The sequence below is a fragment of the Lethenteron reissneri genome, chromosome 23 (assembly GCF_015708825.2).
Source record: "Lethenteron reissneri isolate LAM-NWPU_2019-01 chromosome 23, ASM1570882v1, whole genome shotgun sequence".
NCBI classification, from domain to species: Eukaryota; Metazoa; Chordata; class Hyperoartia; order Petromyzontiformes; family Petromyzontidae; genus Lethenteron; species Lethenteron reissneri.
In genome coordinates, this window is record NC_083801.1 from 2,937,555 (window position 1) to 2,956,753 (window position 19,199).

At 50.1% G+C, this 19,199-nt stretch overlaps 1 protein-coding gene across 1 annotated transcript in view; it reads right to left on the bottom strand.

Moving 5' to 3' along the window:
• Window positions 1-19,199, bottom strand: part of LOC133345849 (mitogen-activated protein kinase kinase kinase 13-like) — a 138,441-nt gene that overhangs the window by 81,195 nt on the left and 38,047 nt on the right. The window contains 1 exon segment of the mRNA XM_061556872.1: window positions 265-1,362. Within this exon segment, the coding sequence (XP_061412856.1) occupies window positions 265-1,309 (1,045 nt within the window). The 5' untranslated portion in view covers window positions 1,310-1,362.

Sequence of the window (19,199 nt, forward strand, 5' to 3'; positions counted from 1 at the left end):
TTAAAAGCAGGAAGAAATTTGAGTGAATTAGATGGCCGGGGGCAGTGCAAGAGCCAAGGAATGAGTGACCGCAACAGAGGGCACGTGGGGGTCACAAAAGGGCTATAGGGGAGGGACGGGACGGAGTAGAGGGGCGAGGGGAGGGAAGAGAATGGGCAACGGAGAAGAAGTGAAGCTGTCAATGGACATAATTCCACACACGTTTTGACGGGAGCCACGTAAGGGCCGCTCGTGCGTTTAAAGAAAGCAGCGAAGGACACCGACCTGCCTGCTGCACCTTGTACTCGGTGGTGTACGCCCGTCCCAGCATGCTCCACACGGGCCTCAGGCACCCGAAGAGGCCCTCCAGGAAGCCCCCCGAGGTGCGGTTCCGCTGCATGTGCATCCCGACCGCGAACTCCCTCTCCATGGCCTCCGGGAGTGGCAGCGGTGCCGCCCGGGCCCCGTCCGGACTGCCGCCGGCCGTGCGATTTGAGGCCGAACGCGGCGCGGAGTCTGCCGCGGCCGCCGCCGCCGCCGCCACCGCACCCACGTCGTAGTGACACTCCTCTTTTAGCTCTTCCGGCTCCTCCTCTTCATCCTCCTCCTCCTCCTCTTCGTCCTCCTCGTTGAGGTGCAGGCGGCTGTTGGCGAACTGCATGCGTGCGTCTTCGCCGAAGCTGGCGAGGGCTGTGACGGAGGCGTCCGCGGTGGCGGCCGGGTCGTCGTCGTCGCCGCCACCGTCCGTCGCCCAGGAGGGCTCGAGGACCTCGGGCGACGACGAGGAGGGCTCCCGCCGCTGCTCCAAGCCGGACGAGTCCCCGCTCGCGCTGCTCGGCGGGCGGCACCGCGGGCGCGACGCCGACGACGAGGACGGCGACTTCTCGGCCCGAGCGCCCGGGCCCCGCGGACTCCCCACTGCAGCTGCTGCGTGGGCGGCCCGCATTGCCGCCGCCGCCTCGCCTCTCGGGCCCAGACGACTCCCCGCTGGCGCTGCTGCGCGCGGGCCGGGCCGACGCGGCCCCCGCTCCGGCGCGCTCCTCCTCCGGCGTGGGCTCCGCCCGCCGGCGCCCCCCCGTGCCCGGCTCCGGCGACTCCCCGCTAGCGCTACCGCGCCGGGGCCGCGTGCCGGCCTCCAGGCTGGCCGAGCGGGCCTTGCGGTGGAGCCTGCTGTCGGCGGACTCGGGGCCGGCGCTGCTCTTGGGCCGCTCCTTACGTGGCCCGCCTCCCCCTCCTCCTCCTCCTCCTCCTGCGCCCCCTCCTCTCGCGCGGGGCCTGGCCTCGGAGCCTGGGCCTGCCGGGATGAAGGAGCCCGTGCGGTTCTGTACATCCCAAGCGCTCGCCATCAAATCCCTCCTCTCAGAGCTTCACCAGCATGTATTCCTGAATAAGACAAACCAAAACGCAAAGTGGCGGTGAGTTTTGGAATGTGACAAACACTGTTGGTGCCCGCCATGGTAGTCATGATTGGCCCAGTGGTGGAAATTCCACATTCCCCACAAAGTAACACGGCATTTTTTCCATTGCCTCCAGAGATATTATAGGCTGAGCGAACACGCCCCAATCTGTAAAATACTGTATATGTTAATTTGATTGTGTTTATAATCAAGAATTCTCAACTCAATTAGCCTGAAAAATATAACTGTCCTCACATGAATGAGATTGCATGGGGAATTGCAACTCCATGGGTTACTGGCCTAGATAAACAAAATAGATCTGCACTACTAATACAAATTAACACTTTGTGGTAATTGTGTATATTTAAGGAGTCAACGTGTGCTTGGAATGTAAATTAAAATAAGCAACAAGCCCTTTATTTGTCGTCGAGGATATTTCTCTTTGCACTCCATTAAATTGTACGAAGCATACGAGGTACAGTACAGACCTCTGTGGGGTGAATATCGACCGAGATCAATGCACATCGTTTACAGTGATGTAAACAAGATGCACTCGGTTCAGAATACATTTTATCCAACACCTCAGGGAGGTTTGCTCGGCTGGTGGATTTTAGCCAGAACATTGGGGGTCAAAGCCTCTGATAATATTGCAGAGTGCCATGGGATTTAATGACCATGGGACTGGGATGGCACACGTTCTACAGCAAGATAAGCCTTGATCCACATTTGTTTTTGGATTAGACCACATAGTACTGTACCTAGTGGTCTAATAACCAAATAAGGATCATTGTATTGGCTACGAAAAGCGACGTTACAACTATGAACTATTTTTTATTTCACCAGGCAAGGTCCACTGAGCTATATAGCTATTTTTCAGAAGCCACCTGGCCCAAATAAGCGCTCAACGAAGTTGCTCATGACGTGGAAATGTATAGCAGCCAAATTCTGTAAAACGCACGTTTATAAATTAACATGAGACTCACAGCTGTACAGGGAGAGCTGATGACCTATACAGAACCTCAAAGCAATGTCACCCAAAGTGAGGATGCAATATTACTCCGCCAGAGCAACCTATATATCCTGTGGTCACCCATCCAAGCACTCACCACGTACCACCTCTTCTTGATTTGAAGGGTTAAAGCTACAGGATGGTGAGCCTGTAATTGACACTGGAGCTGCTGTATTTAATTTATGTTGCCCATGTCACATTGGAAGCTGATGCTGCTTAAGGTCATGGTAGATCAATTTAAGAATGCACTCCGGATAGCCGTATGGAATTTGCCGTGCATGGATATATTTCTTTGAGCATACAATGTTTATAATTACATTTTCTTGAATGCTAACATGAATGTTAATGTCGTAGCACACTTTACATCATTAGCATAATGACAACGTGCGCACGGTTTGGCGTTTGTGCAGACCACAAAGCACTCAGCGGCGCATGCACCAAAGTTAAAACGTAAATAGTGCACTTTCGAATTCTTGGACAATTTTAGTTCATGAACATAAAAATAAAATTTACGGAATTATTATTTTTTTTTGCAGACCACACAGCACTCGACGGTGCATACACCAAAGCAAAACACTGCGATGCACTATATTTCTTTTGTCCAGGAGCAATTCAGAAATGAACAACGAATGGGTCAGCAAAAGCAATTCCACTCTCCTTGCGGGTCATCTTTGAAACATGTTGACACCCGTGCAATGTCGTCACACACACGGTACGCAAACATGACAGACTCCTCCTGACTCAAATATTATAAAACCAACAACTCTCCTTGAAGAACGTGTGCTTTAAAAAAAATGCATTTGTTGTATTCCTGGTGGGCGTAATAAGCACTGGCATACATTTACCGCAGCGTGATTTAAAATCACACTGCGAACAAATACGAGTGCTTACCACGAATGTCCCAGACGTTGGGCAAAGCACCTGGCCAGTGTTTGCATTAGGTGTGGCGTGCAATTACAGGCCAACGAACGCCGGATTAGATGCGGCTCATTCGTTTCTAATAGGTTATTGCTCATAGCAACAATTTCGCTGATGGGCAAAGAAAAAGTCATGGGTACCAATTCATTTTGATTGCAGAACATGAGCAGGATCAGCAGATGCCCTCTCATCATTGCTGACCACTCGACCAACAAGGTGCGAACACGTGGCAGCTGTGCCAGGGCTTAAGGGTGGGTTGGTTGCAAGCCGGGAAGGAGCCAGGGCCATTATTTTGGATGAACAAGGGCCATGCTACAGTGCAGCGGGATGACTAAAAATATACTTCTCAAGTCGCAAACGTCACGAGCCCTATGGCCACACTTGAGCGCGCTGTGCAAGTACAACATCGCCATCAATGGTGGGAAGCTGCCTCACTTTTGAGGATCACTCTGGCTCGTCAACGCGATTAATCAAACTCTCCGTTGTGTTTCAGCACCGCTGCCGCTCATGCAAAGGGAATCCGCACTTTGAGCTGCTGCAGCCACAGGGTGTGAAGACATCTCGTTGCGGTGTTACTGAAAGGAAAGCTATCGTGCACTAAGCCCAGAAGGACTTGCTCGAGATGCCAGTTTCAATGAAGGTCATTTACAAGGCCATTATTTTCGTCCATGTATGAAGGTTTCTGATGGGACATCTCGAGGTTAAAAGCTGTCCGATGCATGGCAATTGAGAATCAACAACGTGTTCATGCTCTTAGGTTTTTTTCGGTAAAGTCACGTAGGTAAAAATAAATAATAAATACTGAAATAAAAATAATAGAAATAATAATAGAAATAAAATAATAAATCACGACGTTTCGGAGGCAACACGAGTCTCCGTCATCAGGTGGGACCGTCACAGCTGGATTTGCTGTATCAAGTGAGGCAAAATTCCAAGACACAAGTTCTTAAATACAAGTTAAGGGGGAGGAGGGGGGAGGGGCTTATCTGAATGTGGTAGCCAATGAATGGAACGTGTTGCGGGGGGTGGGCGGGGCTGAAAGAGAACAATAGGTGTACAAGTTGTCGTTATACTATAACGACAACTTGTACACCTATTGTTCTCTTTCGGTTATACCCCGTGTTCATGCCTTACTCTGCTGACGGCACTCGCAAATTTGGATGCCTGTCAAGATTTTGCCCGTCTAAACTAATGATGCTGGGGGAAAAAATAAAAGAATGTTGGTCCATAAGGTGCATATGCTGATGGACTAAATTGTGATATAATTAGTATGTCTATTGATTCATTTACTTACCGTGATCCTTCTCGACAGCCAATAATGAATGAGAAATTAAACCTCATTGGTTAAACGTGTAACGATATGCACCAATAAATAAATGCATGCACTTTTTAAACATACATCTTAGCAAATAAGCACAAAAGACTGTAATTAATCACGTGTGCAGTCAGTGTGATCTAATCTATGTTACAGGAGCAGTTCTTCGAATATCTGTTGGACATAATTGCGTTTGTTTACACGTAACTAAAATTCACTTTGAGTTTCAAGTACTGCATCTCTCCATAGTCTCCTGTCATTACTATCTGCCTTTAGAATGCATGTCATTTAATAATTCATTACACAGGCCGAAATGTTTTTTTCTACACTTAATGGTGAGTGTATTTTAGAACAGCGATGCTTAATAAGGCACATTACGGAAATGTCAGGCCCCTTTGATGTGGCGGTATGAGTAGTACAACATCATTAGGCACTTGTGCTAACCTGACTGCAAGCCTGGGCTGAAAATGCATGCAACAAGCATAATGCATAATTGATGACTTTATAATCATCTAATATTGTGCAAGCAGGTTAAAAAAATGGGCTCCAGTGAAATGCTCGCCTGTACTTGCGAAAAGAGAAAGAAAAACAAATTAGCAGGGGTGGGTGTCCCGCCTCGTTGCCAAAATAAACATTGAGGCCCGGCAATGGATGGGTCCCCCTCCCTCTCTGACCACGGCTTTCGGAAAGTAATATTTCTTTAAACACGGTCAACATGGTAAACTGAACCAATTGTGGCTTCACTGGGTGTGGGCCGACAGAGAATGCCACTGGGCTGGCTGGTGTTCTACGCAAGAGCCATCCCTGAGCACAGTGAGGCAAAAAACAAATATCATAATTCAGCAGAGTACAGCAAGCGTGACAGGTTTAAATTGTTACGTGTATGTATCATATTTTTCTTTGTTGATGTGACAAATGTAGAATACTGTAATGCAATTTACATTCATATCGCTTGACTAAAGATTGTGTATGATGATTGTTTTGCTTCTACACAAATATTTATTTAGTGGAAAGTTGTGATATCTTCAGTTCCTTTATTTAGATTTATTTTCATTCTAAATTATACGTATTTGTAATTTGTACAATTTAAATGTTCTTTTTCGAGAAATTACATGTGGTACCTTATATGCCATTCTCAACCTCAAACCCAACCGGGCATCAGCTGGAGATTGAAGAGAAGGAATTATCGCAATTGAGTGATAGATACCTTTGGGATTGGAAACAAAGTTGTTCGTGAGAGACAATTCTTACACAACTCTAGAGATTCTTCTTTTGAGCCAAAGTGAAAAGCAAAGTATTGGTGCAAGAAAATGTCTTGACTTACATAAGTCTCTACTCGACTGTGGGGGGGGGGGGGGTGCAGCATCAGTGACTATGAAACTAAACTATTTTATTTTATCAGGTAGGGCCCACGAGGCTATATAGCTCTTTTTAAGAAGCAACCTGCACACAAATAATAGCGCAGCAACGTGGCTTATCATGTTCAAATTTATAGAAGGCAAATATTTTAAACGCATGTTTATAAAAGTGGAGGGAAAAAGCGGAGGGCCTGGTGAAAAATCCACGCATCCACGGGTAGAACATGAAAACTTAAAATATACAGGCATCAGGGTCAGGATCGAATCCATGACCTCCTGTATATCAGGCAAGGTAGTTAACATTTCACCACTGCGGCACCCACGAGTCTAGGGGACCTGGTGGGACAGTCCAACTCCAACTACCCCTACGTGCTACCCAGTAAACAGGACAACGGGTACTGTGATATACACTGGGTCACTTTGCATAACGTTAGAAGCCGGAATCTCACAGCCGACTGCGGTAAAAGTGGACAATGCCCTGTGGTATAATTGCTCAAAATAGCAGGCTATTATGAATACATTTTGTTTAACAAGTCCATAACACAATCATTTCATACAGCTGTTTCTATGCAATTATGTGTAATCAGGTCTCTCTTTCAAGAGGAATGATGAATCTCAACGGGCTTACATCAGGTCTTTATTCATCTACACAATATAAATGTGCAAACATTTCGGCAAAACTGCATAATGGAAGCATAAAAATCCTTATTAATGCAATTTTTTTTTCTCGCTGACCTATGGATTTTTTTTTATTTATCCGCAATGCTGGAATTATGGTGACTGAGTGTCCATTTTTTAATTAACAGCAGGGGACTGTCTGCATCTACTGTAATTCAAGAGTGACATCACATCGTTTAGAACAGTTTTTTGTGTTTAGTTTGTTGTCCTTCCCCCGCACCTCCGATGAGCACAGTTGGCTACGTGCGGTGCGAAAAAGGTTTCAACGTACGTACATAAATTACAGCTGCAGTCTCTCTGCTGGGGTGTGGGGACGCAAGGTCCCTGCATTTACGAGCTGTGCCCTCACATGACCCACACTCGGGAGGCCACAAAACACTGACGGACACCTGATTAAAACTGGTCTGACCTCTGACCCCGGAAGAACAAGACCGTGGTATCTATCACCCCGGCCAACTGGCCTGCAAACTATTACATTCATAAATGTTAATAATAGAAACCACCGCAATGCCTCCAAGTTTCAATATAAAGGACGATGTAACAATGACAACAGTTGCATTGCAAGAGGGCGAATTCAACTCATTATTTGCGCACTGTGAATAAAAATGTTGGTATATTTGGGATTGACCGAGCCCATCATGCCTGCGAGATTTAAAGATGAAGGACCAGTTGGCGGTCATTTTGTACAGATGGAGAGAATTGCCTCCACCATGATAACGTGGAATTTCTACCACTGTGAATTACAATGTTGGTATATTTGGGATTGACCGAGCCCATCATGCCTGTGGGATTTATAGATGAAGGACCAGTTGGCGGTCATTTTGTACAGATGGAGAGAATTGCCTCTACCATGATAACATGGAATTTCCACCACTGGCTCAGGGCCATCGACAGAGAGGAGTGCCTCCCCCTTGGTTGGTCATTTCACCAAAAGGTCGCAATCCTATTTGACCAATAGGATTGTACTCCATTGTACAATATGAGCAACTGATACAAAAAGTCGATTTATTTTAATAAAGCTATAATTCAAATACTGTACGTACAGTAATTAAATGCACCCTCTTAGCTCGACAGATTCAGTGTAGCTTCAGTGTACATTATTCGGCTTTCCGTCAAGCAATCCTCTTAGCAATAGCCGGGACCACCCGTGTAGTTCGGTGCCCGTGCTTGTGCGCGTTGCTCTCGCCATCGTTGGCTGCGGAATCCACTGCGGATCAATATAAACTCCGTTGGAAAACACAAACCAGCGAACCAAACACGAGCACTCTGGTCAGGCATGGGGTGGACCCCACCCAGCTGTGAGTGAGTGAGTCTGCTGCTGCTGCTCAATCGATACGAAATGCTCAATAATCGTCGCACGCACGGCGTGGGCCGAGCATGTGGATGTCGCATGCCGCATGCGGCTCCGCACTGCCGCTGCGCGTACATTAACTATTCACCTGGCTCTCCTAGCGATACACCGGGTGTCGAGTTTGCTTGTGTTGCACCAATGCTGCTGAATTAATGTATGCCCTCTCATAATCCCGTGTGTGTGTGTGTGCTTAATGGGATTTTTTGGAATACAACGAAAATAAAAACGCAAACAGGAAATGTGCTCAGCGTGACAGGAGCGCTGCAGAATATGATCATTTTGAATACTGCGTACATTTACAAAACATTATCAGTTAACTGTCACGGATACAAATTTGTCTATTAACATCATAGATCCATTAATGATTGAAATAACTTTCTACATGTACAGTAAACAGTACCTAAGCTAAAAGTGGCGAGATGTGAACTACCTCGCCTGGTATACAGGAGGCCGTGGTTTCGACCATGACGCCTGCTGTATATTAGGAGTTTGCATGTCCCCGTGGTCGTGTGGATATTTCTCCAGGTCGTCCGGTTTTTCCTTCCACAGTATTTAGCTGCTATACATTTCCACATGATATGCCGCTTCGTTGAGCTATCGTTTGTGGCCAGGTTGCTTCTGTTATTTCCGACTCTCTGTGTCTCTCTCTCTCTCTATGCCTCTCTCTTAGATCTCTCTTGCTCATGTCCTTTGCATTGCACTCTCATGCCTTTGGATTGCACTCTCATACTCACATGCCCTTTGGATTGCACTCTCATACTCACATGTTCTTTGGATTGCACTCTCATACTCACATGCCCTTTGGATTGCACCCGTTGGGTTGCACTCCCTCGTCGAGGAGGCCACTCTCCTCCTATTTTACAGTTACATGCTAACTTCTCACATTAACATCACTAGCCCCGACCACTTCTTTATGACCCTTGGGCTACACCCATTTCAAACCTTTTAAAACAGTCTGCCTCAGCAGCAGACCATGCTTTCCCATCTGATGACGGACGCTTGTGATACGCCCGAAACGTCGTGATTTATTTTATTTTATACCTGCGTGACTTTACAGAAAGAACCAAAGAGTATGACAGACAGATCTTCCCTGATATTGTGATAACTGGAGAAACAAGATGTGCTATCTATGATGAAAGTTTAACTAGTTTAGGAAATATGTTGATACTTACTATTCCTAAAAAAGATCAAATTAATGTAAAAAAAAACTCAACATATTTGTCAACAACACTGCCTTGAAAGAAATAATAGAAAATTAGCAAATGTTTCGGGAAAATGGTATTCTTCATGGTACATTGGAATGTAAGGTTTAAGTATTTTAAAAAGAAAAACATTCTCATACTCTCCTTTATCAAATACAATTTTAAAATATACCTGCTGTGATGTGGAGCACTGCTTTGCATTGGTGAGAAACTTTCTCTTTGGTTCTTTCGATAAAGTCACGTAGGTAGAAAAATATAATAAAAACGTTATTATTTTTTTTTAAATTCTTATGATTTCTTCTTTTATTTTTCTACCTACGTGACTTTACCGAAAGAACCAAAGAGTATGGATTCCTGCAGTCACGAAAGCTTCAAATCAAGAGAGAAAATTTCTGTTTAAATTGATCATTAAAAATGCACACAATTAGCAAGTAATGTTTAACGCTTGGCTTTTGTGAACAACTAAACTGGACATTCTTCAAAAGGGTCGCCGCTCACTACTATAACTCTTATTGTGTTCACATGTTATCTGCATCACACTATAAAAATAAACATTACTTAAGTTTTGTTGGATTCCAATATCGGTCGAAATGCAGAATCATCAATCTGCACAGCGCAAATGTTCAACCGCTGTAATTTAATGCGGTAAATTCCTGCGAACACGGCTATTGCGCGCATGCATCCACGCACACAACCACAGGACTTGCACGTTGGATAAGTGATCAAAGTCTGGCCGTTGCAAGTCCCAGATGCTTGTTGGGACACACAGTGTTCTAAACACGATACTATATCTTGGGTTTAACAACTACAAATAAAACAATGGCCCAAAAAAGCATGATGTTATTTGTGTAAATCAGCGAGCCTCCTCGAGTGTGTGCGGAGAGTGAGACCAAAATTCTAATTTTTGAGAGCTCCCAGGAGGGGATGTGTGGAGGCCCTGCAGTGGAAATGCAAACAGCAGCAGCAGCAGACCCCCTGGCACAGCTGCTGCTTGTGCTGTCACGGCGGTGGTGGTGGTGGGTCAGGCAGCGGTTGCAGTCTATACTTCGCTACGCGACAACAACTGCCGGTGACATCCCCACAGCACTTGTGCCAGGCTGGGTGCACTTTGAGGCTTTGTGAAATGTCAAAGGCCTGCTATGCAGCAACCCTGATGAGATCCACTTATAGAGCAGTTTCACAACTGTGTTATGCCAGATACGGCAAATACACGTGCAGTGTATAGAACAACACTTGATTAATTAAATCGAAATATAACGTGAGTGTAAGTGGTAGTGTAGTTAGCACGCTGGCATATGAACCCGGCGACCCGAGTTTAATTCCCGTTCATGCTTAAAACCTGTGACGATTATCTGAACCGATGCTGGGCCTCCTCTAGGTTGACTCAAACTCAAATGAGTACCTGGTGTGGTCTGTAAACATCACCAGTGGGGAGACAAAGGCGGCCGGGCGTGGTGCTGGTCATCCACCCCCTCGTGTGCCGTGCCGTGTTGGCCTTTATATGTGCTCGCTAATAGCACTTGACCCAACATTCGGTTGAGGCTATACGGGGATCTTTGTCTTTGGTGGGGCAGTCGCATCGCGTCTTCGCTCCCTCTCGCACTGTGCCCCTTGTCAGAGGAACATGTCATCAATCTACATAATCTCGGTGCTCTACGATTATTGAAAACATTCACAATTTATCAATTTGTAGGGGTGTTAAAGAGAGGGCCCGTTATGCATGGCAGCCTATGGAAAACAAACACAGTGGGCGGGGCTACGTAAGTGCACGAGGAGGTGGCCTCTACGACGTCCGAGCCAGACACCCTGGGGGGGGCTGGTTCGAACGTTATGATCCCCCGGGGCCCCACCCCTCAGGGAGGGGTTGGGTATAAAAGGGGATGTTCAAAGGGCTCGAGTCAGTTATGTTTAAGCTAAGGGAAGAAGACTGAAGACGTCTTAGATAGAGCCCTGGACTCCCCTAGTTCGATGTCCTTTTCAGGGCCGGACAGGACTGAGCCAGCGGCGTGGTCCCGAAAGCCAGAGCCGGTGCTCTTGTAAGAGCTGGTCTGGAACTCCGGGTACCGGGCCCGACTTACCAGTGTCGGGCCAGTTAGCCTCCCCTAGCCCATTAGTGGAGGATTCGGGGCTAGGACAGAGTTAGCTAGGGGTGTATCCCGAGTTATACGGGTGAGGGGGCCGATACCCCCTCGAGTGTGTATATGCCCACTGTCGTATTGTGAAATAAATATACGTGTGCCTCAACCTCGGCGTCAAGCGTCTTCACCGGTACTTCAACTGGTGTCAGAAGTAATTCGAACATGGACACGCGGAAAACAGCGCGGGCCAAAGTACCGCAGGAGGAAGACACTGCCGAGATCGTCGAGCCCAAGACGGCTCCACAAGACAAGGTGCAGCCGGGGCCTGACGCCTCCTTACCGGGGCATCGAAATGAAGAGGGGCCGCAGCCAGACGCGTTACGGCTGGCTCACGGGAGGCTGGCGGAGCTGCTGTATGCCGCTGCCGCCACGCTGGAGACCATCACGCGACTAGGGGCCGGTGATCCAACACGGGGCGAGGCGAGCCAACGACCAGGGCGCCTTCCCGCCATTTCGGAGCAGTCCGAATTTGAAATTACCGCCATCGACGCTACAGCTGTTCGGGGCGTGGCCAGCCTAGACATCTGCTCCGACATCGCCGTCGCTGAAGCTGTAACGTCATCACAAGCGCGACAGGCGATCCCATCGGCCGTTCGCACCGACGCACAGCCGAGTGGTGGTGACATCAGCCTGCGGGAGTCCACAACGACCGCTGCGCTTCATCAGAGACTGCCCCCGCTGAAGGAGTTCATCGGCGCGGAGGGGGACTGGGCCGGTTTTCGCCGACGTTTCCTCGCCCATCAGGAGATGGCGAAATGGTCCGATGAGGAGGCTCTCTGCGCGCTGCCGGCGCTCCTCGACGGCGACGCGCTCGCCGCCCTCACATCGGTGCCGAGAGAGAAGCGGTCTACGTTACCGATGGCACTACAGCTGCTGGGCGGGGTCTATGGACCATCGGCTGAATGCCGACAGCAATTTTACGACCGCAAGCGGGGTGAGAAGGAGTCGCCCCTAGCATATCGGACGAGCCTCCTGGCGATGGCTAAGTCGGCCTTCCCTCGTATGGACGACGACGGCGTGGACGCGATGGTCACGGAGAAGATCCTCCTCCTGGCAGACGACCTTGACATCGCGGTCGTCGCCCGGGAGGACGAGGAGATGACATCGCTCCAGGCGGCGCGGCTCCTCCACGCCAACCTCCTGTCACTGCGGCGGAAAGCCAGCAGGGCATCGGCGGGGCGTGCGGTGGCTGCAGCCACCATTCCGACGGAGGAGCTCTACGCCGTCGACCACCGACCGCAACAGGCGACAGGAGCACGGTCGGGCCGGGACGGGCCGGGCCGTTTCAACCATCCGTCTCCTCCAACGGCGCTCCCGCAGTGTTTCAACTGCGGCGTCCGGGGCCACGTCGCCTCGGTGTGCCGCGCTCCTCGACAGCGCGGGACGACACCTCAACGGGACGACGGGCCTCATCACAAGCTCCACCATCATAACCCGGCGAGTCGCGACACCCCACATGTTTGGCCCACGCACACACCCGTCACGCACTCAAACACCGCAACGAGAGGGGGGCCGATATCGCGCACCATCGCACCATCACGCACCACCCCGGGTACTCATATCGAACCCGGCCAGTGGTCCGTGCTGGCCGATCGTATGGTAGCCGCATCGTCGGGGTCGTCGGCCGTTGTGGGGCACATCGACGGGGTTGAAGTGCGCATCCTGGTCGATACGGGAGCATCGGCGACCATTATTTCGGAGTTGATTTACAATATTCTCCCTGTCCGGAGTCGTCCTTTGATGCCTGTTAACGTACCATTCTATGCGGCTAACGGGGGCTCACTTGGCATCATCGGACAAATTCGTGCCCAAATTTGTATTGGGGATATTAAATTGTCTGGGCCGATTTTTGTTTCCTCCTCGCTGGCGGTTCCGTGCCTGCTGGGGACGGACTTCCTGGCCAAAATGCCGATTAGGATATTGATCGACCAGGGATGTATTGAGCTCCCGTCGGGCAGACGCATGGCGTTTCTGCCATCGCCTGTTACGACTCGGACGGCGTTCGCGACGGTGCCGGCATTCGTAGAGAGAACGGTGCGCGTACCTCCGGGGGCGCAAATGTTGATTCCCTTGAAACTTCGGCGGCCCTTCGCTAAGGGTGTTGGGGCCCAAGGGGTTCTGCTGGGGCCGTCTAGGGCCGGGGTTAGTGGACCTCATTTACTTCCGGCCCAGACCATAGTAAGAGGGGACGGTGAACCCTTCATCGCGGTCCTCAATGTGGGCTCGCAGACGGTGGTGGTCCCACAGGGGACCGTGCTTGCTCACGCAACGCCGGTGCCATGTGAGGAACCCGTCGCAAATCACGTCAGCGTTGTCCCTGCGCCGCGACCGCATTCGGACAGCGATGAAGGGTGGCTCGAGGCGCTTTGTGCGGGATCGACGGACCTGTCAGATTCAGAGCGTCAAAAACTTAAAACACTACTGCGGGAATTTTCCGACGTTTTTAGTCGGAATAAATACGATTTGGGTTGTACTCACCTGCTGCGTCACCATATTGACACGGGTGACAGCGCGCCAATTCGCCAAAATCCGTTTCGGTTGAGTCCCGCCGAAAAGGACCATGTCAAATCGGCTGTTGATGACATGTTGGCCGCCGACATCATTTCTCCTTCCACCAGCCCTTGGGGAGCGCCGATCGTCCTGGTTAAAAAGCAGGACGGTTCGTTGCGGTTTTGCGTTGATTTCCGGCGTCTTAACAAAATTTCGGTTGCCGACGCATACCCGCTCCCTCGGATGGATGAATCGCTGGACGCCTTGGCGGGAGCGCGATTCTTTTCCACACTGGATTTACTTTCGGGATTCTGGCAGCTTCCTCTGGACGATGATTCAAAGCCTAAAACTGCTTTCCGTACACCGCATGGCCTGTTCCAATTCAACCGGTTGCCGATGGGCTTACACTCAGCGCCGGCAACTTTCCAGCGTTTGATGGAATTGGTTTTGGCTGGATTGCAATGGGAGTCGTGCCTCATTTATTTGGATGACGTTATCGTCTTTAGTAAAACTTTTGACGAACATCTCCAGAGGTTGCGGGCGGTTTTCCTAAAGATGCGGGCTGCTAATTTGAAATTCAAGCCCCAAAAATGCCATTTGTTGCGCGATTCGGTGCGTTATTTGGGGCACATCGTGGGACGCTCAGGTATTGCTACCGATCCCGCCAAAACGCAGTGTGTCAGCTCCTGGCCGACTCCCACCTCGGTGGGAGAGGTCAGGAGTTTCATTGGGTTCGCGTCGTATTACCGACGGTTCGTCGCTGATTTTGCGACAATTGCAAAACCCCTGCACGCTTTAACATCTAAAGGGGTTCGGTTCCACTGGGGTCAAGAGGAGGAGGCTGCTTTCTGCTCCCTTCGGGACGCCCTGGTAAAAGCCCCTCCCTTGATTTACCCAGATTTTTCTAAGCCCTTTTTGCTCGACACCGATGCGAGCAACACGGGTATTGGGGGTGTGCTTTCCCAGGTGGTTGATGGCGTGGAACGGGTGGTCGCGTACGGTAGTCGGGTGTTGTCTCCTGCGGAGCAAAGATATTGTGTCACCCGTAGGGAACTGTTGGCAATTGTCTATTTCATCCAACAGTATCGCCCATATCTGTACGGTCGGCATTTCACCGTCCGCACAGATCATGCGGCACTACAGTATGCCCTGCGAGTTCAACAACCATCGGGACAGTTGTCTCGATGGTTGGAGGTTCTCCAGGACTTTGATTTTGAAACCACCTACCGTAAGGGCGTTCGCCATACGAATGCGGACGCTCTGTCGCGCATGCCAACCACCTCCGAATGTGCATGCCTCCTGGGGTCGGGACGTTGCAGGCCTTCAGGGGACTCATCGGTTCCGATCTTGGCAGCCACCGACGACGACGAACCATTGGTTACTAATTCGATCGAACAACAGGGAAGAGATTCCCTGCTGGGGTTGCCCGTCACTGAATGGGGGCGCCTCCAAATGGAGGATACCTCCCTCCTCGGGTGGCGTCGTCGCGTCGGGGGTGCTGGGCGTGTGAAGGGTGATTCGGATGCATGGGAAATGGTGCAAGGTCTGCTGATGCATTGGGACGGCAAATCCCAGCGACATCGGCTGGTGGTCCCTTCTGGGTTGCGAGGCAAGGTGGTGTGGGCCGCGCATGAGCGCCTATTACACCTGGGGACCCAAAAGACTCTTGCACTGCTACAACTTGATTTTTTTTGGCCTGGAATGACGAGGGATGTTGGGGATCTATTGGGATCATGCCCTCGGTGTGCGCAACGGAAACCGCCGGCGCAGGAGTCTAACCCGCCCTTGCAATCGATCAAAGTGTCCAGAACAAATGAGCTTGTCGCGCTGGACATTTTGGGCCCATTTCCCGCCACCCCCAGGGGCAATAGGTATTTGTTGACTGGTGTCGAGTATTTTACACGCTGGCCTATGGCCTGGCCCCTGGCCAACCAGTCGGCAGCAGCCATCGTGGAGGCCTTTGTTCAGGGATACGTCCTGGACAAAGGTGCTCCGGAGCGGCTGCTGACCGACCAGGGCAGAAATTTTTCCGGTAAATTACTCAAACAAGTCTGTGACCTAGGCACGAAGAAAATTCGTACCTCCCCGTATCACCCGCAAACTGACGGGATGGTCGAGCGCCTGCATCGCACCATTACGTCAATGATGTCACAGCAGGTCTCGGACTCACAGACTGACTGGGACCTGCATATTCAAGGGGTCTTGGCGGCATACCGGATGGCACCCCATGCAGCTACGGGATTTTCCCCCTTTTACCTCATGTACGGTCGCGAACCCGACCCGCCTGTTCGCGCCCAGCTGCAGATCCCCGAGCCGCAAGGGAAAACTAAATTGGCTGACCACGTCAAATTTAATCTGGCCAAATTAACAGAGGCGCGGGATGCTGCAATGCTAAACTCGGACCTCCGTCAAAAGGCGAATGAGCGCCTCAGGCTGGGTCGGGCGCACATGATACAGTGGAAGCCGGGGGACAAGGCATGGCTGCACTGTCCCCAAGTGCCACTGGCTACCTCCTCTAAGCTGGTGCGGCCGTGGCGGGGCCCTGTGGAGGTAGTCGAAGTTTTGCGACCACAGTGCGTGCGCATTAAATGGGGGAAGCGGCGATGGTTCGTGCACCCCTCTAGGTTAAAACCCTTCGTTGTGGTACACAAACCCACTTCACACATGCGTGGCCAAACGTGTGGGGGGTCGACCGACTCATTGGGTCCGTCTCCGTCGTTCTCACCTAATGCCTTGCCGGCCGTGCCACCTCCAGGTGCATCAGGACTGACGGGCTCACGCCCGACCACCCCTCCTGGGGATACCGACGGTCGCGCGGCATCGGATGAGGACTCACTCCGGGACGGACAATTGCCACCTGACGGTCCGCCACCCGGGGTTACCCCGTGTGAGGGGCCCGCTGCAAGGACGCGCGCAAAAATGCGCAGACTGTTATGAGGCCGGAAGATGTGTACATAGGTTGTGTTCATCGTGTGTTGTGTGGGTGGTGTGTTCCCTGCCCATTGAATGTACATATGTTGGGTTCATTGTGTGTTGTGTGGGTGGTGTGTTCCCTGCCCATTGAAATGTACATACGTTGGGTTCACCTGGTGTTGTGTGTATGGTGGGTTCCCTGCAAATTGTATATAGGTTGTTTTTTTTTTACGGAATTCGTATTTATTCAAGGGGGGGTGCGTCGGGTTGTTTTCTCTTCTTGCTGTTGCATTTTGTTGTGTTCTTGTTGCTGTTCTTGTTATTGTTGAAAAATAGTGAGGCACACGCGCGGTCAAGGTGTAAATGCACTTTTATTGTCATTTTTGTATGTTGGCAGCCGGGACGGCTGCAAGCTATGCGGGAAGGGGTGATGTAGGGGTGTTAAAGAGAGGGCCCGTTATGCATGGCAGCCTATGGAAAACAAACACAGTGGGCGGGGCTACGTAAGTGCACGAGGAGGTGCCCTCTACGACGTCCGAGCCAGACACCCTGGGGGGGGCTGGTTCGAACGTTATGATCCCCCGGGGCCCCACCCCTCAGGGAGGGGTTGGGTATAAAAGGGGATGTTCAAAGGGCTCGAGTCAGTTATGTTTAAGCTAAGGGAAGAAGACTGAAGACGTCTTAGATAGAGCCCTGGACTCCCCTAGTTCGATGTCCTTTTCAGGGCCGGACAGGACTGAGCCAGCGGCGTGGTCCCGAAAGCCAGAGCCGGTGCTCTTGTAAGAGCTGGTCTGGAACTCCGGGTACCGGGCCCGACTTACCAGTGTCGGGCCAGTTAGCCTCCCCTAGCCCATTAGTGGAGGATTCGGGGCTAGGACAGAGTTAGCTAGGGGTGTATCCCGAGTTATACGGGTGAGGGGGCCGATACCCCCTCGAGTGTGTATATGCCCACTGTCGTATTGTGAAATAAATATACGTGTGCCTCAACCTCGGCGTCAAGCGTCTTCACCGGTACTTCAAATTTAAGCGTGAATGTTTAAGATATCATATTCTTGTGAATAAGAGTACATTATTTACATACACACATCTAGAAAAGCCACACAACTTATTTTGAAGAGGACTATTTGGGATGTGCTTTTTATTACGTATTAAGCATTATGTGCATGCTAAGAAACTGGAGTGCCCAGGAAAAACCCACATACATACACTCAACAATGTATGCACATTTGGTCAGGCGTAAACTTGATCTTTCGTCATCTGCTGGTAACCTTGAAGCCTTGCAGGTGAATGTACAAGTCATGCACAAGACCCCTTACATGATCCTCCAACGTACAGCCATGTGACACAACATCAGGCAGCATTCTATATTTGAAGGGGAATACAGTAAAAAAATATTTTTTAAAATGGGTAAAATAAATTATATATCGAACACAGATGTCACGCGTTTCTAAAAATAAGTGAACTCAAAAGGAAGAGGTATCCATTGGAAAACCACCTTCTCCCAGAGCACAGCTGCTGGGATGGGTACTCTGGAATAATCGATAGCAGAGTCAGAGGGCAGGAAGGAAGGGGATATTGACAGACCGTGTGCAAATGGCCAGGTCCTAATCCCAGTGCTAAGCTTCCATATGCTTCTTATTCAGCAATTTTTATAACTCGAAAAAACAAATTTACCATTCCATTGCTACTTCGAAGCCAGCCCGCAACAACCCTTCGTGTTACATTATACTGGGGCGGGTGTTCCCGTCACCACGCTGACATCTTTTTAAAGTGATTTGTTTACATTTCCTATACAGTAAAACCTTGGATTGCGAGTAACTTGGTCTGCGAGTGTCTTGCAAGACGAGCAATTTTTTTAATAAATAATAATTTGATAAACGAGCGAGGTCTTGCAATACGAGTAGTACGTATACGCTTTGTCTGCCGAGCGTCACGTGATCACAACTGATATACGAGTGCTTTGATATACGAGTGCTTTGGATTACAAACACGTTTCCGGAACGAATTATGCTCGCAATCCAAGTATTTTACTGTACTTTGCACTCCTATCGTATTATTGTTTTGTTTGTTGTTGCCATGTTCTGACCCCGTGCCCCTGCTGGACATCTGGGAAAAAAAGCTTTGCAGCTCATCGGACTCCTCCAGTATAAATAAATATCCTGATTCTGTACTTAGTTTGAAACTCCTCTCTGCGTTCAGTTTGTGGTCCTTGCTCCGCACCTGCGATCAGCACGGTTGTCGACGTTCGTTTGCGAGAGATGTTCCCCAGACATACGTCACATTCTCCTGCCAACCCCAGGCCATCGCAGTGGTGAGATACAACCAACAGGAGACGAATGTCCACGCGTATTCCGTGCGGCACTTGAGACGGACGAACGGGGTTTGGGGGGGGGGTACGCCACGTGCTGCAACAACCTCCCAGAACCGGCGGGAGGCGTCGTGCCCGGGTCG